The sequence below is a fragment of the Panthera onca genome, chromosome B1, assembly GCF_046562875.1.
Source record: "Panthera onca isolate mPanOnc1 chromosome B1, mPanOnc1 haplotype 2, whole genome shotgun sequence".
NCBI lineage: Eukaryota > Metazoa > Chordata > Mammalia > Carnivora > Felidae > Panthera > Panthera onca.
This window is the reverse complement of record NC_138342.1, coordinates 133,077,916-133,101,425: the sequence shown is the minus strand read 5'-3', so window position 1 is coordinate 133,101,425 and position 23,510 is coordinate 133,077,916. Positions and strand designations below refer to the sequence as shown.

Genomic DNA, 23,510 nt, shown 5'->3' with positions numbered 1-23,510 from the left:
TTGCTGTTAAGATACGCAATTTGAAAAAGAGGAAAAAAAAAGAATTAGATAAAAAATATATAATATTGGTGAAAACTTCACAGTATTCTAACTTTCTAGTTTCTTCATTTTCACACACTGGGAGACAAAATCATGTGCAACTTAAAGACATGTTAACTAATGCTGCCTACTGACTTTGAGGAAAAGGGACCTAGGCCTCTTTGAAATAATACTGTCCAGTGGAAACAAAAGGCAATTATAGCCACTAAAGCAAGCCACAAATACTAGTCACATGTGTAATGTTCAATTTTCTAGCCTTCATGTTTTTTTAAAAAAGAAAAAAGAAACAGGCAAAATTAATGTTCGTGATATATTTTATATAACTTTATATATCCAAAATATTATCATTTTAACATGTAATTTATATGAAATACTTATCAGCTATTTTATGTTCTTTTAGTAATTCTTTTTGCCTTTGAAATCTCCTGTGTATTTTGCACATAGCACATCACATTTCAAATATAGTAGTAGGGGCGCCTGGATGGCCCAGTGGGTTAAGCGTCTGACTTTGACTCAGGTCATGACCTCATGGTTCATGGGTTGAAGTCATGGTATCACTGTTCATGGGTTTGAGCCCTGCCTTGGGCTCTCTGCTGACAGCTCATAGACTGGAGCCTGCTTCTGATTCTGTGTCTCCTTCTCTGCCTACCTCTCCCCAGCTCACACCTGTATGTGTGTCTCTCTCAAAAATGAATAAACATTAAAAAAAATCTTCAAATGCATATTAGGCACATGTGGCCAGCAGCTATCCTATTGGATGGTGCAGTTCTAGAACCTGGAGAAACGCACCAATAGGCTGCTTGCTCCCTTCCTGGGCCATTACAAATTTAGCAAAAGGTCAACGAATAAATGTTAAAAAAAAAAATTGTTAAGATCCTTTGGATAGTTGTTTCCTTATGCAGATGTGGCCACTGAGAACAAAAGTTAAAAGTAAGACAGAGGAATCACAAATTGAAACTTTGCTAGTAAGGTGCCAAAAGGCAACAAAAGTATTAAAAAATGGAATTATGTATTCAAAAATCCAAAATCCCAATAAACTTTAAATACCAAACTTTAATCCATTTAAAATAACTCATTTACATACAGCCTTTTAAAGTTTAATTTAAAAATCTCCTGGCAGCGACTTCATTTGGAAGTGGCAGGTTTTTTTTTTTTGTTTTTTTTTTTTTTGACACCAGTAGTTCTGTAAATCCATGGCAGGGGATTGCAAACCAGTTTCCATCTTGATTTAATGCTGTTTTAAGTTTGTAAGAAAAATGTCACTATGTAAACAGCAGACATTTTGATTAAACACGAAAGTTCTTATTTTGGCTGTTAAATCAATAATGCAGCTGGATTGAAAGTAGTTTACATTCCCTCAAAACTGGGCTTTGGTTCAGCTAGTATTGCACTGACATCATTTTCCAGCAAGATCTGGCTGCCTTCAGCAGCTGGTGTAGAAATATCCTTTACAAACAACCACATAATTTTCAACCTTAACACATTTCAAGAAGAGGGTCTTACAAATTCCTGTGCTTAAAATAGGGCGGTCAATCCAAAAATAGTCTCTCATCTAATGTGTAATTTACTGGTAAAAATTTTTAAGGTAATTTAAACAAGAATAGAAGACAAAGGCCTCTGGGGACATTAGTTCTTTCATTTCACCTGAAACCAACTTTGGAAGAGCGTTCCTACTTTCCTTTCTACAGTAGGCTAATTAATATGTAACTGGGAGCAATGTTTCTCACACTTGTTTTGAAAGCTCCCAAAAGTCACGGTGCTTTCTCCTCAACGTTGAGCCCAGGTCAAACTTCACAGATACTGATGTACTATTTAATTATGCTATACAAACTAGAATGCCTTGAAAAAGAAAATAAGACCACATTATATACATTTAAAACATAAAACCACAATTACCAGTACATACAAACCATTAAAAAGGAGGCAGTGAAACAGATCACAACAGACCATGTTGAGATTTTCAGAGATCATTAATTTACAACTTGAATATTCAAGATCAGCAATCAAAAGTTAAAGAAAAAATATGAAACAAAAATGCTAAAATGTATTCAAGACTACCCAATAACCATAATTTTATATGAATTAGAAAAAGTCACTATGATTCCATTTTGGTAGGAAGACAACTCTCATCTAGTTGGCTGAGCAAAAGTATTCTAAAGCCTCTGCTTAAGAATCCCTAACTCAGAACTTTTAACTACAGGACCTCAAATCGCTTACCTGTAGAAATTCTCTGACATTAGATCCCAGGACACGCAAGATTGTATCATAACCAGATTCTTGACAAAAGACAAAAAACATCTTCCCAAACATTTGGAGGATTTCTCCAGCATTGAGATCTATTTTATAGGTTTGAGAGAACAACAATAAAATATATTATAGCTAGAATATTGTTAGTGGGAAGAATGAAAATAGATGCGTAATGTAAAGTCAAAACATCCTCAATTTTTGTGCAAGTAGACATAGATTACAAGAGAAAATAATGGCCTGAACAATACAATGAAATCTTTGAAGACAACACATTGACATGTAAGCAGTGTCAATTTGTACTTATATGTAAAATAATCAGTTTCTCAGCTTTCACGAAAAACTACTAAATTAATTTCTAGCTTTTTAAAACAGATATTTAATGTATTAACTTATTTGTTCTGCAAAGTACAGAAGGAAAATCATCAAGAATGCACATGACTTAATACTATGGTGAAAAATGGTTTTCTTCAGGTAAATACACATATTTAATAAGTTGGTTGCATATAGTGTGTCCCCCAATATTCTCTTCTTTCTTAATGTTCAATTATTAATATTTCCTAAAATCTTCAATTTTTTTCTATAACATCAATTTTAATTGCTATCTCATTAACACAGGGACACAACAATTTATTTAATCAGTCTACTCTTAATGGAAAATGCAGACTTTTCCAATTTTGATAATACAAGTAATCCTGAAGTGAAAACATACATAAATCTTAACGCAAATAAACATAATAATTATGAAAAATTCCCAAAGGATTTGTAGATTTATTTAAGAGACTTTGACCAATGATGCAAAATTATTCTCTACAATGTGTTAATTTACCATCAGATGAAAAATGTGTGCAATTTCCCCTTTATCTCTACTTTTGACTACACTAAACATTTAATTTTTTAAAACTTGCCAAATTTGTATGAAAAACTTATTTCAGATTTTTTTCAGTTTTGATTACTAATGAGGCTGAATATTTTTATTATTAACAATTTACTGTACTTTCTTTGTAATTCTTGTATTCTGCAATAGACATTTGCTCTTCTACTTACAGTTGGCAGAGCTAAAAAGCATCTTTTTATTCTACCCAAACTGTAGCCTGGTTGTAAATTAAGCACTGTGTCAATAACTTTGAGATCAACTTTTTTTTTTTTTTTTCCGTGAAGCTGTTTTTAAATTTTGTCTACTTTGTATGAGCTTTCCCTGACATAGACCTCAGTTTCTTGTTTCCTTTACCAAGAGTTCACAGAATCCATGATCGCAAGAGAGATTTGAGGACAGTTTCCGCATGCTACCCTTTTGTAATTACTATGTTGTTGACACCAAAACTAAAGTTATTATGACATTAAGTGTAATAATTTTTTTCCTCCCCCAACAGATGGCTTTCTGTGAGGGGGTGCAGAGAGCTTCTCCATTCTCCAAAGAGCTTGTAAAGGAAAACTAGGACTCAGTGTAGCCTGGGCCTTCCCTCCACCATTGTGCAGTGTACAACCTGCATAACTATACAATGGGATGTTGGTTCGTGTATTCCTTTGGGCTTCTACGTGTAACTTAGACAAAGAAGGAACGTCACATTCAACTTACTGAGGACTTTGCTTGCAGCAGCAACCAAATCGTAAGTTTTAGAATCATCATATATTATTCTGACAAGAAACTGTCCTTCTTCATCTAACTGTGCCTCTTTTCTGGAAAACAAAAACAAGAGATGGGAAAAATGTTGAAACAAAAGAGTAGCTACCACAGTTACAATGATTGCATAAACCATGGTTTTATACCTGAACTAGGATATTTTTGGCAAGTTTGTTGAAATCAATGTCATTTGCCTAAAAGTCTAGTGCTCAAGAAGGGATTATTTCACATTCCCCTCCTCAAATTAAAATGATATATTTAAGCATATTTTAGCAAGACTTACATGTATATAGTAATGCCCAATGCAATACCTGATAGTAAACAGAATCAAGAAATAAGTTTTGGTTTAACAAATGGTTGGCAAATATCTGTTGAGTCCCTATATGTACCAGGCATTGTTCCAGGGATTAGGCATAGAACCTTTAGCAAGTTAAACAAAAATACATGACCTCTTGCAACATATGCATTCTAGGAGGGGAGACAGACAGGAATAAAACTAATACGTAACATATAATGGCAAGCAGTGTGAAGAAAAATAAAGACAGGTAGAGGGGGAGGGAGCTTGAGTACAAAAGCCAGGAAGCCTCACTGAGATACTGGCAATTGAGCAGAGTCTGAAGAAGCTTTGGGACTGAGCCACGAGCAAGGTGGGGCGGGCTAGGCAGGAGCAGTCTGGGTGTCTGAGGACCAGCAGACTGGAGCAGAGCCCAGCGTGCCTGGAACAGAGGTGGGGGGCAGAGTAGCTGTAAGAGAATGAGTCAGAGTGGTAACAAGGAGGCCGGGTGGACATTTACTTGAAAGAGATGGATAATTCTGGCCCTTGTGATACGAGCAGTGAGACAAACTGGCGTAGGTTAAAGGACTTAATCGTGCTGCTGCATTGAGACCAGACCAGAAGGGTCTAGGACAAAGTGAGGAGACCAGCTAGGAGGCAACTGTCAAAACCCAGGCGAGAAAGGCTGGTAACTTGATTCAGAGTGGAAGCAGTGAATAGAGGAAGTGGTCGAGATGAAATATATTCTGCAGGCAAATCCAACATGATCTACGGATGGATTGGATCCAGGGTGTGAGAGAAGGGCAGGGCACACAGATGACACCGAGGTTGTAGCCTGAGAAACTGGAAGGGTGTTGTCACCAACAGGAAACTGGGAAAGGCCAGGCCGTTGGAGGTGGACTGGAGGGGTGTGGGTGAGGGGAGGTAAGATCAAGAGTTACGTTTTAAACACGTTTGAGGTGCCAAGTGGACTGATAAAATCTGCTAACAGATCCTTAGCTTATTACATGCAGTAGCTCAAAATATATAGAGTATTCATTCATTTTTAATAGTTGTCATATATAAATATATTTATTTTGATAGGATTTGGATTATTTTCTCAAACACATGTCCAAAGGAGAAATCTATTATTCACAACATTGCCAGCTGTAGAAGAGAGCTGACAAGTTTGCAGATATCTTTTCCAATGCTAAATTCACAAAAGTACGTGGAGCTTGGGTATCAATCTGACTCCCAATCCAATTCCTCTAAATCCCTGTGTGCTGCCAGAAGAATGCAAGACCAACTAGCCACTGTCATCCGGGGAACGTGAAACACTGTAGCTCAAATAGCTCCTTTTGAAACGCTGCCAAGGCAGGCCACAGTGCCTTCTCTCTCTCTCTGGAAGCTGCTGTAATCTGTATCACAGCTGCTGTTCATGGTTGGAATACCAGTGTCTGCTCAGGGAAAAAGCTCCAAATGGTGGCATGTCTCAGGTCCAGGTGGGATGTAGCTATTCTTAAAAAGTACCCTGTGTTCTTCATAGTATACTACATGTTTCCTTGCAGTTATGCATAATAGTGCATGTAAAAGACAAAATGAAACAAGAGAGCATGATTTCGGTAGGTATGAAAATCTGACTTTCAGAGCCTGGAATTCACCAGCTGAATAAACGTGGACAAATCACACAAAGCACATGAGTATTAAACCCTCACTTTTTAAAAACAAGAGCAATAATATAACCCAACACCTACACTGTAAGAGAGACAGTATGCAAAAGTATGTTCTAAGTTGTTGAGGAGTCTGTGTGTATATATATATATACACACACAGTATTATATATATATATATATATATATATATATACACACACACATATATATACACACATTATTATATATATATACACACACACACATATACACACATTATTATATATATACACACACACATATATACACATATTATTATACATACATATTATATATATAATTAATGACAATAGGGCTTCCTATGTCTACATATTCAAAAAATTACACAGCTGTACATAAGATGTGGAAATCTTCCTTTTACTGAACATGCACAGCTATTAAATAAAAGAAACACATGTTCCAAACCGTAAGTGTTTTTAATACCAGAAGTCAGTGAAATATCCCCAAATTATGAAGATATAATGTACAAACACTGACTTACCTTTTGATAAATGCTATTATGTGTCTTGCACATTATAATTTTAATTGTGTAAAAATATAAAATAAGGAAAGGAAAAACTTTTTAAAAATCCTTCATTATTCCGAGAGAACTACTGCTAATATTATATTAGAGTTGTTCATGTTTCAATACACTTGTATGTATATCACGGACCAGATTAAACTGCTTTAAAATCTCCTTTTTAGACTTAGTATTTGATGGATATCTCTTCATGTCAAAAAATATATTTCTATACTTTGCATAAAATTGCATGTGTAGGCACACTGAAGTTTTAGTATGTATTTAGATTGCTTCCATTTTTTGCAAGTATAAACAATGTTTTGATGCGTACCTTTGTAGCTAATTGATTATATTTCTATGTAAAAATAGAATACATTCCTAGAAACGGAATTGCTGATTTGAAGGATACGGATGGCCTAATTTTTCTCATTTTGCCACTGACATTTTATTACAAAATAGCATTGCTCAACAGATTAGAATTCTGAAGCCTCTGAGGTGACTGGGTGGCTCAGTTGGTTGAGCATCCTACCGGCTCAGGTCATGATCTCACGGTTCATGGGTTCCAGCCCCACGCTGGGCTCTGTGCTAACAGCTCGGAGCCTGGAGCCTGGAGCCTGCTTCCGATTCTGTGTGTGTCTCTCTCTCTCTGCCCCTTCCCCACCCCTGCTCTGTCTCTCTCTGTCTCTCAAAAAAAAATAAAAATGTAGAGGCGCCTGGGTGGCTCAGTCGGTTAAGCATCCCACTTCGGCTCAGGTCATGATCTTGCAGTCCCATGAGTTCGAGCCCCGCTTTGGTCTCTGTGCTGACAGCTCAGAATCTGGAGCCTACTTCTGCTTTGGTTTCTGTGTCTCCCTCTCTCTCTCTGCCCCTCCCCAGTTTGCACTCTGTCTCTCTCTCAAAAATAAACATTAAAAAATCTAAAAAAAAAAAAAATGTTTAAAAAAAGAATTTTGAAGCCTCGAACTTAGGGCATTCTAATAAAATATAGATATGTTTTAATTAAATACAATATACTAAAATATAAATTAATTTATGTTTTCACTGTGCCCTCTTCCAATGGGGTAAATCAAATGACCTAAATTTCTGTAATAAACTCACTTTCTCGGAAACACTCACCAATCTATAACAAGAGTTAAATGAATGAAGTATAAGCAGTATACTCAATCTCTCTTCATAAAATAGAAGAATGGCCATTTCCCTAGAAATCCCCTAACCATGAGTCAATGCATTCCTTCTTTCCTTTCTCTTGTTTTAATAAAATAAGCTCCCTTATCTTTTAAGTTTTACTTCCTGAAGTGATCAGACCCACATGTTCCCTGGAGGGAGGCTGAACTATAAATTAAACAGTAGTACATGGAAGGAAATCATCATCTTCTTTGAAAAATGTTACACTAAATTCTAAGTAATTATTTAAAATACTTAGAATTCCTTATTTACATTTATTTTAGAAATCTTTTGGAATTTTTGGGTGGCCCTTTAATTACTCTCCCCACCCCCAGCCCCAGGAGGAGGTATTTTGCCACAAATATTTGAGCACCTATTACTCCCCAGGCATTTTCTTAGGTACTTTTGATATATCAATGAAGGAAATAAAGATCCCTGCCCTCACAGACCTTACATTTTAACTGGCAGAAACAATGAGCAATAAACGTATCCTCAAATTTTATAATCTATCATGAGGTGATAAATGTTACAAAAGAAAGTAGATTAGGATAAAAGGATAAGAGTAAGGATGTAGGAAGAAGAGGAAGGATGCACTGTTAAATATAGTGATTATGAGGAGTTTCCTTGGAGAAGTTAATTTCCAAGCAAAATTTTAGCAGGTAAAATTGATCTCCATGACCTAATCTTTCTGGACCCATTTTCTTTCCTTCTGGAGCTCATTCTTCATTTTTTTTTTTTCCTTCTTTGGGGGAAAAGTGAATTGGGGATATCACAGACACTTTAGTGCAAAATGGTTTAATACATTAGACTGAGCAGGAGAATTTACAGTGCAAAAGGAATAATACGCAAAGGAATTAATTTCAGGCAATAGGGTCACTGAAGCTACTAGAAATGCTTGCTCAGTGTGTCTCCATTCTCAGTACTATTTTTCTTCTAACTTCTGGACAAATTTATATTTGTTCAGACTTTATACCGTCAAATGATTTAGCCTCCAGAGGATGCAGAGATGTGACAATAATATATCTCAGAAACATCTTCAAGATATGTCTGCCACTATTTTTTTGAAGGAAGCTTCAATGGGCTTCCTTCTGACCTTATCTCCTTGGTTTTGGAGATGTTTTTTCACTAGCTACCTACAACCACAGAGGGTAACCAGCAAACGTGAGAAAAGCTGGGAAGTAAGAGGATATTCAGATTACATAAATGATTTATACAATTCAAGTAATATGACCTCACCTCATAAATCTCCATAAGTTTCTAGCTTTTTTCATAAAAGCAAAAGTAAAGGATGCATCAAGTATATAGATATGACATTTAACAATATTTAAGGCTTATTTTCTGGATAGAGTTTCTTTTGTGCCTACATTATCCAAATTCAGCCAAGTACACTAACCAAATTTTCTAGACTCACTTATCTTTCAGAATATATTTTCTGAGCCTTAATTTTGTTTAAACTGCTGCATACACAAAGCAATTATGTAATTCTCTGTTATTTAAATTATATTTAGTTTAAAAATTATATTTAGTTTACATGTGAAAAAAACACAGGCTTCTCTGGGAAACATAATTTAAAATTTTCTCAAAAATTAAGTATTTTTTTCCCAATAACTTTTAGATCACAGCAACTATCATATAAAACCAGAAGTAAATTGAATTAAAATTTATTCGGTAGTGCTCATCTATCAAATGGCAACCAACAGAACTATTATCATCATATATCCTAGTTTGTATTATTACATCCTCCTGCTTCCTATTATTTTAAATATTGCTTGGATGACCCCAAAATAATATAGTCTTCCCCTATTTCCAAATAGTATACCTTGCAGGCATTCGTGTTATCTTTACCTGTATACGCAAGAACTGTGTTTGGATTAAGCATTAAATCTTTCTACTTAGTAGTGTATTACTCAATAAAAGAAGTCAGCTGATAGTAAGACATATTTAGAGGCTCATTTTTTAAATGGCTTAAATGAGGTTTGATGAAGTTAAAAAAAAAAAAAGGGGTATTTTCTTTGGTTAACAAGTAAACCTAGATAGAGAGAAGCCCATTTGGCTCCATCTGTGTGGTAAGTCACGGCGTTTTCTCACATGGTGCGCAAAAGCACCAGCTAAGCTACTCCCACATGCAATTGCACTAACCTGGGCCAAGTTCACCTCTGGGGTTTTGGTTTCCTCATCTGGGAAACAGAGGAACAGCAGTACTTACATGGAGTTGTGTTGGTTGGCAAAGTTAACCTATGTACTGAGCTTAGAATAGTGTTTCCCACCGACTTAATGCCCAATACACCCAGCTAACAGAGGTCTAGTTGTTGAAGATGATGAGGGAGGAGGGCTGAAGGAGGGAGACAAAATGGCAGGTGGAAGAAGAGAAGGAAAGAAATGACAACCAAATGTTGGGAATTTTGATTTAGCATCAAAAGTGTCAAAATAAAGGTACACTTAATTTGTTGTTGATTAGATGGTAAGTTTTCTTTCTTTTTTTATTTTTTGTAAAATTTTTAAATGTTTATTTATTTTTGAGAGAGAGGCAGACTTCAAACAGGGCAGGAGCAGAGAGAGAGGTAGAGAAGGAATCTGAAGCAGGCTCCAGGCTCTGATCTGTCAGCACAGAGCCTGACGCGGGTCTTGAACCCACAAACCGTGAGATCATGACCTGAGCCGAAGTTGTGGGCTTAACCGACTGAGCCACCCAGGCACCCCTAGATGGTAAGTTTTCTTAATTCAAATAGCTGAAAACAAATAAGTCCTATCTCTTCTCACCTGGAGATGAAATAAGAAATCATCCTATTCTATGTATCTGTAGCCACAATAATTGTTTAAAAATTAAGTAAGTGTACATGAAAAATTTTCCCAGTAGTAATTTCCCACTTAATTTTAAAAATGGCTATTTGTTGGAATTTATTTATTTTTTTTTTAATTTTTTTTTTAATGTTTATTTATTTTTGAGACAGAGAGAGACAGAGCATGAACGGGGGAGGGTCAGAGAGAGGGAGACACAGAATCTGAAACAGGCTCCAGGCTCTGAGCTGTCAGCACAGACCTGACGCGGGGCTTGAACTCACGGACCGCAAGATCATGACCTGATCCAAAGTCGGACGCTTAACCGACTGAGCCACCCAGGCGCCCCTATTTGTTGGAATTTAAATTGATCATTTATTTACACTAATTGCCTTTCCCCAAAAGAATGTAGGTATTTTTATTATGATGTTTTGTGGTTTTGGTTTTCACCTTTTGCTTTTTTAATCACTGGGGCTTAACCCACGTGCCTGGAATAGAGCATTGTGCTCAATAAATTTGTACATGTTTTAAAAGAGGTGAGGGGCGCCTAGGTGGCTTGGTCGGTTGAGCGTCCGACTTCGGCTCAGGTCATGATCTCACGGTCCCTGAGTTTGAGCCCCAAGTCGGGCTCTGTGCTGACAGCTCAGAGCCTGGAGCCTGTTTCAGATTCTGTGTCTCCCTCTCTCTCTCTGCCCCTCCCCTGTTCACGCTCTGTCTCTCTCTGTCTCAAAAATAAATAAACATTAAAAAAAATTTTTTTAAAATAAATAAAATAAAAGAGGTGAATGGAGTAATTAAACACATTTCCCTCACATGTTTCTAAACTGCCTACTAAAAATCAAACAATCAAACATTACTGGCAAAAGTAAACAGTTTGTTTTCAAACTACTATTTAATTTTTAAAGAGGAGGCGCACAATTTGTCAGAAATATCCAGGCAGCATTTTTCATAGCTCCATACTTAGAGAGATATTCCTTTTAAAAAAAAAAAAATGTTTATTTATTTTTGAGAGAGAGAGAGAGCACGTGCGAGCAGGGGAGGGGCAGAGAGAGAGGGAGACAGACGATCCAAGCAGGCTCTACTCTGACAGCAGAGTTGAGGAGATATTCCTTAACTGTAAAATGGGAACATACAAAACCTGAATCCATATTTGGTCACTGAATTCCTACTGTTAGACACTTTTCAGGTAAGTTTAGTATGCCAGAGGGACCTGGCTTTCAGGTAAAGAAGTTTACCAGAGAGGTATGGAAACGGGTGTTCTGTGATGATAGACCCTGAATACAGGCATTTTGAAAATAAAGCCTCAAAATCGGGTCTGGTCTCAGAAGGAAAAGGCCAGCATACATGATACAATCAAACTGACCAGTGGCAGTTTAAAGGGGTACTGAACCTTTAAAAACCATCATGACAGAACATGCTTAATTAAAAGACAGACCGTAGATGTTGTCTTGACAATGAACCCCAAGGTGGTCTATTTTATTTTATTTTTTTAATTTTTTTTTTTTAACATTTATTTATTTTTGAGACAAAGCATGAACAGGGGAGGGGCAGAGAGAGAGGGAGACACAGAATCTGAAACAGGCTCCAGGCTCTGAGCTGTCAGCACAGAGCCCGACTCGGGGCTTGAACTCATGGACCGTGAGATCATGACCTGAGCCGAAGCCGGATGCCTAACCGACTGAGCCACCCAGGTGCCCCCCAAGGTGGTCTATTTTAGTGCACTGTAAGCACATCATAAATGCTGAATGGTGTCCAACCATTACTAAAATTGAAACCTCCCACTATAAAACACAGATAACTATATATAATATCTAAACAGTTAAAAATTCACATTGTTTTTTTCTTTTTTCTGAGTGGCTGTGAAGTATTAATGACCTCTCAATTTTAAATAGTTGATTCCCACTAAGTCTGAATCTCCAGAGAAACTGGTTTGAGGCAGCTACCGCAGGGAGAGACAGACCCTTTAAATGCAGTGACAGCTCTCTGCTTGGAGTCTCTTGCAGTTAGTAAAGGTTCCTCCTGAAGTCAAGGTGTTTGATCATCCTAGTACTGTAAACAGTAACAGTAAATGCTGTCAAGAGTGACACAGACTGCGGTAAAGTGACATCATTCTTAATATATAATTGCAATTTTTTTCCTTTGTACAAGTTGCCATGAGAGTCTAATGAGAGTCTCATTAGTAACTGCCTGAATTCTGAAGACACGTCCACAAACGTCTCACATGAACCCTTTTCAGTAGCTTCATCAGACACAGGAATTCACTTAGATCCCTCTGTGTGCCCTTCAACATTAACTCACCTTGTAAGCAGAGTCACAGCTCTTTTAAGATAAATAGGTTGCTCAAAATTTCTGAGGCTCTGAGTTTCTGCAATAGATGTGCGAGTTGGTGAATAAAACCACCTTTAAGAAAGTCATAGCTAAAATCACCTGTGAAAGTGCTTGAAAAGTCCAGGAAAACAAAACAAAAAATGAGCAGTACTAATACACATGCATCTTGCCAATGACGATGCTAAACTGGCTTCCTTTGGAAAGAAGGTCATAGGTCCTTCTCTTTAGGGAAAAGCACGTAATGTGATTCTTGCAAGCCTACCTGCGTTCACGTCCCTGCTCTGATGATTAACAGCTGAGGGATTTGAGACAGCGTTTTAAAGTCTTGAAGACTCATTTATTTCCCTTGTTTATAAAATCAGGACAATGAACAAATCTATTGTCTACAGTGGCTGTAAGGATTAGGGGAAACAATGAGTATAAAGCACTTAAGACTGTGACTGAGGAACCAATGGTAAGTGTGCAATATATATGAGCTGTTACATTCACAACTGAACGACCTGATGAGCATTCTCATCTGGTTTTTACATTTAATTTTGGCATTACAAACATTTATCTACAGTTTATAGCACTGACTTTATTTTTATTATTATTATTATTTTTTTTAACATTTATTTATTTTTGAGACAGAGAGAGACGGAGCATGGACAGGGGAGGGGCAGAGAGAGAGGGAGACACAGAATCCGAAGCAGGCTCCAGGCTCTGAGCCATCAGCCCAGAGCCTGACGCGGGGCTCGAACTCACGGATCGCGAGATTGTGACCTGAGCTGAAGTCGGACGCTCAACCGACTGAGCCACCCAGGCGCCCCTATAGCACTGACTTTAAACAGCGCCACATCTACCCGACTTTTAGACACTTGCAAAAGGATTCAATCTTGTCCTGAATCCAATCCAGTAACTGTTTTTTGGTATATGAAACTGGTAACCCAACAGCAGTGTTTTTAATTCTTTCATTATATCCATGTACACAGGAAAATGACATAAAAGAACTCTGACTCTTCCAAAAGGAGATGCTATAATATACTGCTCTATCTTCTGCCTTTGCTGATATGTAAAAAAAAAGTCCATTTCAACAGAGCTTATATTGTGTTAAATGGTGACATAAAAAATAGTGACATAATAAATTCTGGTTACATAAATTCTGACATAATAAATACTGGTTACAGAAAAAAAGTCTGTGAATATGTATGTGTTCTACTCTTTAGAAATTAAAAATGTGAAGGATTATAAATATACATATATATACATACACGTACACACATACACAGAGGGAAAGAGAGAGAAGAAAAGGACAACAATCTACCAGGCTCTTCCCTAGGAAATTTTTACAAAGGCTAGAATCTACTAAGACAAAACGAACATTAACCAATAGTAGAAATACATGATCATAAACCCTGGTATGTACTATGAAGAAAAATCAGCTTTGGAGGTGAGAGAAGCTTTCCTTTAAGAAGTAACTCTTGTTCTGGGGTGCCTGGGTGGCTCAGTTGGTTGGGCGTCTGAGTTCAGCTCAGGTCATGATCTCGCAGTTCATGAGTTTGAGCCCCGTATTGGGCTCTGTGCTGACGGCTAAGAGCGTGGAGCCTGCTGTGGGTTCTGTGTCTCCCTCTCTCTCCGCCCCTCCCCCACTCATCCTCTTGTCTCTCTCTCAAAAATAAACATTAAAAAAATTTAAAAAAGAAATAAAAAAGAGGTAACATTTGTTTTGCCATCTCAAGGCTGAAAGATGTTTCCTTTTATGGGTAGGGGATAGGGAGAGGGAAGATGAGAACTGCTAAGCACAGGTGTTATTCTCACACATAAAATTCAAAGTTTTCAGGAACTGAAAACTGGCCCATTGAGGCTGAGCGCTGAGAGAAAGCGGGAGCTGTGGACCGAAAGGTCCCTATGTTTGAGTGACTTGAAAACTGATCACAAAGAATTCCAAGAAGGCAACAATTTAATATTTCAGGATTCAACAATGAATGGCAAGCAGATCAGAACAGGCAATGGACCCATAGCCACAGCGACAAAGAGATACAAAAAAATACTGCAGAATATTTGCCTGTGCCTGGAATAGAAAGATCTTGCAGGCGGACATAGATGTCGGTGTGTAAACTCCTTCACATACCTACCAGTGAGCTCTTTTCGTAGGGCTCTCCCAGAACCTGGATCATGTCTGCTGAGCAGACCTCAGTATCTTTTGACATAAAAAAGGTGCTCCGTTTTACTAGACACGAAAACACCATTTTCCCACCATTTCCTCTTTAACGAACAGGGAGGAAAAGAAGCAGATGGAGAAGCTGCAAGTACTCATGTCTTCTGAGTTGTCACCCTCTGAACTGGGCCAGTTGTACAGATTTCCTAAAGTGTGTTTTCCTGTTGATGTGCACACGCCATCAGTTCATACCTACTGCTTTCCAACACACTGAAGAGAAGCATGTGTTCAAGTCCCTTATCCTGTGGACAGGAGAGAGAGCCAAAAGGACATCGTTCCTTGCGAACAGCAGCAATGTCTAGCTAACATCTGCCCCAACTAGGTCTGGGTGTGCTAAAAGGGAGAGTACAGATTTTCTAATGTCGCCTCTGGCTCTGATTTTACCGTGCGAAGCTCCTTCTCTGAGACACCCAATTAAATAAAATGTCTCTATGCTTCGTCTTCATTCTCGAAAATTACAGAAAGTATTTGCAAGTATCTCAAGTAAAACGAAAACCTGGCTTGATTTCAGGGGGATACTTCAAATCATCAAAGAAAAACCCCAAGATAAGGCTAGGACCTGGCCTATCACCTGGGTGCTCAGCAGACATGGTCCAGGTTCTGGGAGAGCCCTATGGAAAGAGCTCACTGGAAGGTATGCGAAGGGGTTCACACACGGACATCTACTGCCACCTGCAAGAATAACTTCAAATGCTAGTAAGCTTATCAGCTCATGCACTATGCCTACCTCTATCTTTCAGGGTGACTGGCAGGTCTTTCTACAGAAGAAAGTCTCAATCCTAACAATGATCAAATTTACCCATTTTTATCTGCATATTAATTTGTTTATTTGTACTGAAGAAGTTTCTAGGTATGACAATATGGTTTCCTTTTTATACGTATATTATATTTGCCCCTATTTCTATCTTAAGAGAAACCGTAAACTGACACCAGAAGAGCAGGATTGGAGCCCTGACCTTTCAGCTTCCTACATATAATCCCCCAGGACAGTCATTTCACCTCTGGAAACTCAGCTCGATCATTAAAAACAAGCCTCAAACAACATTGAGCTCACTTATATGTGGGGTCTACAAAGGGCAAACTCAGAGAAACAGAGCAGAGTGGTGGTTCCCAGGATGTGAGGGTGGGGGAAATGGGGAGCTATTGTGCAAAGGGTAAGACAGTCAGTTGTAAGATTAACAAGTTGATTATAACTAATAACACTGGGTCATATACTTGAAGATCTAAGAGAGTAGATCTTAAATGTTCTTACCAGAACAAAGAAAGGGTAACTGTGTGATAGGAGAGAAGTGGTAGCTAATGCTATGGTGGCAATCATTTCACACTTGATCAATGTGTCTAATCAACACACTGGCACACCTTAAACTTACACAGTGTTATGTATCAATTATATCTCAATAAAGCAGGGAAAAAATGAGCTGGAAACGACTTTTCCTATCTCAGCACTCAACTGAAAGTGCATAGAGGAAAGGACTTTGGAAGTTTTAAACAATTTTTATAATATCGAGTACCATTAATAGATAACAACCTACTTGAACAAGGGTCAGAATGATATAGAAATTTAGTTATATGGCCTCAATGAATATGAAAATCTATTAAAACATGGCAAAACATGGTGCATTCTTTTGTTTGTTCTCATTTATTTTCATAAAATAGATAAGGAGAAACTGCTGCTACTCTTTCAAACAATGCATAGGGATGGGGGAGAGGGAACCAGAAAAGTATAATGTAAGTTTGATTCCAAAGTGGGACGTGAGCAGAAAACCAGCATAATGAAAGTAACAGTCTTCCCTTGATCCGCAAAATAGAGAGACTGGGACAAGCCTGACACACAGAACCCAACCAGGGTGCTGTTCGAGCGGCACAAAAGAAAGTGCTAAGAACCAGAATGAAAGAAGAAGAGAGTCTAAGAGGCACTTCAAATTTAAAGAACTGGTCTCAGTTGCACAGAATGGACAAAAGAGAAAAACAAGTGACAGTGACAGTGAAGTGACTCATCTACACCAATGAGGGAACATTTAGTCTATGTAGACTTCAATGACCTACTATTACTCAAAAGAGAACTTCATTATCTTTCAGGTGAGTTGGGGAAGAGAAGAGTCAAAAAACTCTGACTCTAGAGTAAAATTAATAATAGCTACCATTTATTATTAAGCAGTTACTTTTCAAAATCTGTGTTAAACATTTTCAGACAGTTTTCGACATATTATAACAACAACTGTATACAGTAGGTATAATGTTTTCTTACGCAGGGAGGCTTGGATAGTTGAGACAACGTGGGAATATGAACAATAATGACTGATTTGTGACTAGCAAATTCAACTAGATACATTAATTTCAAAACTGGAAGGTCCAAATGTTTCTATGTTTGAGTTACAGGCAGAAAATATCCTGATAACTCTGATAAGAGTTAGTAGTATGATAAGACTTTATTTGAAGCAAAGGAGCACATCTTACTTTTCTACCCTCAGTGGCTGAAGGACTACACTATGCTCATTAAAAACAAGCTTAACTAAAGAATGAAAAAAGGAATAAATCAATGAATGAAAAAGTATGCTGCCCTGCTGTAGGTACATCAAATAAAACCATACTAAACATACATAAATTCTTTACTCAAGATGATCAACAGCCTTCTAGAGGAATTTGCTCCAACATGTTATCAACAACGCTATTACATTATTTTCAAATCTCATACCAAAATTTTGATCCAAGTATTTATCTCATACCTTTTAGTGAAACAGAGAAGGGATAAGACATGTACCATATAGCACTTGCGAATTTCAAATCTATTTTTAATTCGTTCCTTGGACCACTCAACTCTAGGCAAAATAATTAGTTGTTAGGTATTTTTTTGGTTTGTTTTTTTGTAAACTTTCAACCATCTTAGATTTTTTTCAGTGTTTTGAATCCATCCTTATGCTTCAGTGAAGTTAGGTCAATCTAAATTTGCACCCATTAACTTGATGCAATTATCTGTTTTGCCAGGGATGATGGAAGGATAACAGAGATAATTAAACCCAGTGCTTAGGTGCTCTTTTTTTTTTTTTCTTTTTTTTTTTTTTTATTTTTGGGACAGAGAGAGACAGAGCATGAACGGGGGAGGGGCAGAGAGAGAGGGAGACACAGAATCGGAAACAGGCTCCAGGCTCCGAGCCATCAGCCCAGAGCCTGACGCGGGGCTCGAACTCACGGACCGCGAGATCGTGACCTGGGTGAAGTCGGACGCTTAACCGACTGCGCCACCCAGGCGCCCCGCTTAGGTGCTCTTCTATTATGTATATCCTGACTTTGTTTTCTCTGAAATCATGATTATTTTTTTTCATCACTTTGGAACCATGGCTTCTAGAAAAGACCATCTGAAAATTGAAAAACCAACTAAACAAGATTTGAGGTAGATTCAGAGGTCTCTTTTGCTTTTTCATATATATTTAGGGTCTAGATCAGAGGTTAGTAAATGGGTTAAATCCAGCCCACTGCCCCTTGGATTGTCTGGTCTGAGAGCAAGGAATAATTTTTACATTTTAGATGGTTACATTTTAACAGTTATATAGGTACCTACATAATATCCTCATTATTGACTCTTGGCCTACAGCACCTGAATTATTTACTATCTGGCCCTTTAAGAGAACATTTGCTGATCCTTAGTTTAGATGATTTTTTTTCTTAAAAAGAGGAACTTAAAGCTTGTGTGAAATGGTTACATGATTGGTAAGAGTGTAATTGTATATGGAGTTTACAGTGAAGCATTTTTGGCTCCTACCGCTGAAAATTTTCTGTCTGGAATCTGTTACTTAGAGTTTTATTTGTCATTAAATGTTTGGTATTCCTTCTCATGGAGGATATATGGCCATTTCCTACTAAACAAACAAACAAAAAGTGTTATATATAACTTCTATAAACAACAATTTATGTAGTTTCTCAAAAAGACCAAAGAGGAAGATAGAGATGTTTGGTACTTACTGAGACACACACACACACAACAAATCACAGCTTTAGTTTTTCATAAAAAGTTAAAACAGGAAGTGTCTTGTACCATTGGTTCCAGTGATCCTCCCTGGACTAGAGGATGAAGTTGAGAGGAGGCATCAGAATCTCCCAAGGAGCATTTTAAAGTTAAGCTCCTCCGAATTTTCCTCTCCAGCCCCCAGGAAGTGAGATCTCTTTGCTGTGCTAAGCAAATACTCTTCCAGGGAGAGCATAGTAACCCCTCAGAGGTGCTGACTGGGTTGGAAACCAATGAGCTGCTTTAATCCCTCTCAACACAGAAAACTGAACAATGTTCTCTATTCCGGATACTAAATGGTACCCAAGACAATATGGTCTCCAACAAAAGGGATGCTCAGACAAAAAAAGAATCAAAGTTAACACCTGCACTACAACACTAGTTTAACTAATAGTATTCCTCTTGCAGAGGTACATAATTCTTGATGTAAACATATATATGTATATATATACACACACACCCATATGGTTTGTTTCATGTTACCAGGAAAAAAACATTTTGAATGATTTAAGTTATTAACACTTGAATGGGTTAAGAATACTGTTCAGAAATAAAGATAAATTAGTGAGTCAAAGGATACTGATGTGTAATTAAAAATGCATTGTTTCGTAAAGTAGAATGTAACAATATTCTTAGCCTACTTTGACAAAGTTCTCACACCAGTGGAGTTTGAATATTTTTAGATAGTTTGACCTTCTCTGGGGAAAATATGCCCAATCCAAACAAATCACTTGATAATTTAATTTTTTAAAACTGCTGATACATTCCTCTTAAAGTGTAATTTTTCATCTTTGTATTTAGCAGTGATTTAAATTGATAATGGCTAGGACATACACTCTAAATCTGGTTAAAACACATAATGACTATTTAGCCATGATAGATTTTACTGTGCTCTCAAAATTTTAAACATATTGTCATAGGATTTTCATCCAGAAATTTGGGGATTTCTATATTATGGATGGGAAAACCTGTGGGGACATGCATGATGCTTTCATAAATTCACAAAGAAAGTGGCTTAAAAATAACCCTATACTAAGTTACATTGTTTAAAATCTTGCTTTTGATGTCTGCCTTCTCTGTAACTCTACCAGGCAAAATAAAAATTACGAAGGTATTAATAAGGCAGACAGATTCAAATCCCAAAGTAAGCTTTAGTGCCTAAATACTCATTTGATTTAAGCCATAATTTCCAAATCTCCACTTCTCTTCTTAATATGTAAATGAGCCCTGTGAGTAACAGAAATGGCTCATGGAACATGAAACCATGCTCAACCATACAAACCCAAGGAAGGGAAAAGTTATTTCTAGTGCTTAATATTTAACCCTGACCATTCCATGGAAAGAGATATTTAAAAGAAATCATTATCATGTGACTGCGTAATAAGACCTGTTAGGATTGAATGCTAATGATTGGAATATATTGGGGGGGGGGGGGGAGCATGAAAGCATCACCCACTTGATAGAACAAAATGAAATCAGTGAGGTTAGGAAATAAAAGCAGAGAATAACAATGTGTTTGTTCTCTTATGCCCACCCAGGTAATCACTCCCTGTATCTCCATTTCGACGTGACAGATTGGTGTTCCAGTATGAAAACCCATATACAGTATATGGCTTTGCTTTATCTAGTTGGTTGTGCCCATCCATACAAGTTAAATGCAAATTTCACCAGAATAAGAGAGAAGAAAAAGGGAGAGAATTTTGTTAGATCAAAATGCTCAACGTGCTTGCAGAGATGACCCATCGTTCCAACAGGTTTAAAGTCTCAGGTGGCTGTGGTATTTCGGTCCACAGCCAAAGTACTGGGCTCCCGGCCCTAGGATGCTCTCCTGCGAGGCAGCCTTCGCCATAGTAGACACCAAAATTTTGAGAAAATGAAAGAAAAAAGAAACATTCCAATTTTACTTCATTTCAAATGAATAAATGCACTTGATTCAATTGCTCAAGAAATTGTCTCAAGAGAAGTTGAGTTTTTGCACACTAAAAAGGCTCAGCTGTTTTATGGGTCTGCGAGGTGTGTCAATCATAAAGGAGTCCAGGTTTGCCGTCAGTTCCTAAGGCCTCCGGCTCTTTGAACGTCGCGGAAGCCTTAGTGGTCCCCCGGGCCCCACTCCGCGTGGGAGTCGCCCAGCCTGCAGAGCTCCGGAACCGCCCCGGCGCTGGCAGAGCATTCCCACGCTCAGGCCGGGTCGGGAGGCCGCGGTGACCCCAGGGGCTCCTCCGCCTGGTTTTCGCCCTCGCAGCCCCGCCCCGGCCGCCCCTCCTCTCCGGGTCCCAGCTCCGGAGCGTGGGAGCGCAGCTGCAGCCGGGAGCGGCGGCCGGAGGCATCTCCGAGGATGCGCGCCCACGACCCAGGCAGGAAGCGGAGGACCCAGCGAGGCGCGCGGTGCAGCGCCGGGGCCGCCCCGGGACCCCCGCCGACCCTGCCCCCACCCCCCGCCCCCGCCGCCCCACACACGCGAGCGAGCGCGCGCGCAGAGCCCGTGCTAGGGGAGCCAGTCACTTACTTGATGTCTTCCCACACCTCCGGGCCGTAATTGCGGATCACCAGCAGCTCCAGCGCGTGATTCACAAATCCGTACTGCAGGGACAGGGGAAACCTGAGCGTCAGGGACCCTCAGTAGGTGGGCAGGGGCTTGCGGGCGAGGCTGCAGCCTCAGCTGCCACGGCTCTGGTTTAACCTTGTGCCCTACCCCGTGGCTCCGCTCGGTTCCAAGCACTCGGTGTTAAAGAGGGGCATCCGAGGCGCGCCACCTCCGCCCCAATAAAGGGCAGATCCTCTCCGTCCCCGGCCGCCCCACCGCCTGGACACCTTCTTACCCCTCCACTCACCTGTCACCAGTCCGAGGCAAGTCGGGCATCGGGAAAATGTGGCGAGGGGGACGCGAACCCGGCACCTCCCCGCCACTGGCCCTCAGCCACTCACACTGATGGGGTCAGCCTGAGCCGAGAAGCCCTCGCGCCTCAGCCGCACGTTCCCTTCCCGAGTCTGGGGAGTCGCTGCGCGATGCAGAGTGGCGGACCCTCCCCTAAGAAGCAAAGGCACTCACCGCCCCTGTCGCGACCCCCAGCGTTCCACTACCCACCCCACTCCCCACCCCCCGCCCTGGACACAGGCAAAAAGGCGAGACGGCTCCTGCGACCCACGGTGCGCTTCCCCGGCCCCCGCGCCGAGCTCCGGTGGCGCGGCCGGCTCCCTTGGGCAACCAGGCCCGGCGCAGCGCGGTGTGATGTTCCAGCCCGACCCGGCTGGAAGCACTCACCATGGTGTCTGCGACCGGAGCCGAAGAGGCAGCCCCCACGCAGAGGCACGGCCGAAGGGACCCGGGTGGCGGCTGCAGCAGCGACAGCGCAACAGGACCGCGGCGGCAGCATAGAGCTGGAAGCGGCGCAGCCGCCTGGGCCGGCCCTGATTGCCACCTCCTCGCAGCCAATGAGGAGTCGAGCCGCTGGAGGCTGGTCATTGCCTCCCAGTTTTCAACCAATCAGCTACAGAGGAGGGAATTCGGTTGCTCGCCGGGCTGCTGCGCTCCAGTGCCTTCCAACCCCCGCCCTGGTGACAAGGTTTTTTTATTTGAGGCCATTACAATGACGACGGAGAAGCTCCAGTCTTGCTTCTTGCATGAATTCTGGGTGAGGAAGATTGCAGCTGTTGTGGTCGCACCAAATGTATTCTTACGCAAAGACTTGCCTTCAGGGGTAACAAAAACTAAGGGTGTGTGTGTGTGTGTGTGTGTGTGTGTGTGTGTGTGTGTGTGTGTTGCAATGGTCAAGCCCTAAAAAGGAATACTCCCCATAGTCAGCATCCTCGTGTTCATCCTTGTTTGGCAGATAAGAATTTCCTTTGTGGCTTGATCCCTCAACAGCTGTTGGCAAACTGAAAGCTAATAGTACTGAGCTTAACACATATTATTTGTAGTTAATGAGACTAGTTGAGTGAGCCAGCTAAAATAATGAGTTTGGTGAGCATAATACAGTTTGGTGAACATTGTGTCAAACCCAACTCTGCCCATTACTAAACATCCCTACAAGATTCAGTGTTCTGTGTTTGATCCTGATGGGACACCTGACCCCACCCCATAGGCGGTATCCATGACTCCAGGGAGTTTTTAACCATCCAGAATTGAATTTTCCTCCTCTTTCTGAAAGGTAACACTTGAACTGGAAAAAGCCCAGTACAAAATGAGCAATGTTTGAATTAATCTATCTCCCAGTCTACATTCTACCAGGCACTCAGGTTAGTTAATATTCTGAGCCCCACCGCAGAGAAAAGATGAGAGGAACAGGAACTGTCTGTTGATTAAAACTCTGTGCCTGATGTGCATGGATATGGTTAACACTAGTGTTAGGTCAAAAGTGAGGAAGGAAAAGCAAGCATTGCTTCTAGGTCACCAGTCTCAAGTGGACCTGAGAAGCCAGGACACTATTCTATAATGTGAATAGTTTACTGTGAGAACAATCTCAATACCATTAGAGAAAATGCCAAAGCAATAAAACTGTACTGGGATTGGTACCCAGAGACCTATGTTGAAGTGTAATTGATAAAGAAATACTTATATAGAAAACTAACAAAACAACAAATAACTTATAAAAACACTGATTTTATCAATGATGAAAGGATAGAATAATTTAGAGTCTTTTATACAATGGAACACTTTATACCATAATTA

General features: G+C 39.6%; 1 protein-coding gene across 3 annotated transcripts in view; it reads right to left on the bottom strand.

The window, feature by feature from the left end:
* The window catches only part of GUCY1B1 (guanylate cyclase 1 soluble subunit beta 1), a 48,961-nt gene extending 26,705 nt beyond the window's left edge, over positions 1–22,256 (bottom strand). Inside the window, exons 1-5 of one of the 3 annotated variants that reach the window (XM_078445662.2) lie at positions 22,104–22,193; positions 21,673–21,869; positions 21,348–21,421; positions 3,863–3,963; positions 2,257–2,375 (exon numbers count right to left, since the gene is read on the bottom strand). In XM_078445662.2, coding sequence (XP_078301788.1) covers positions 2,257–2,349 — 93 coding nt within the window. In that variant the 5' untranslated portion in view covers positions 2,350–2,375; positions 3,863–3,963; positions 21,348–21,421; positions 21,673–21,869; positions 22,104–22,193. Of the gene's footprint in view, positions 1–2,256; positions 2,376–3,862; positions 3,964–21,347; positions 21,422–21,672; positions 21,870–22,103 lie in introns of all 3 variants that reach the window. The other 2 variants (XM_078445660.2, XM_078445661.2) reach the window with 2 other exon arrangements.
* Positions 22,257–23,510: the final 1,254 nt, after the last annotated feature.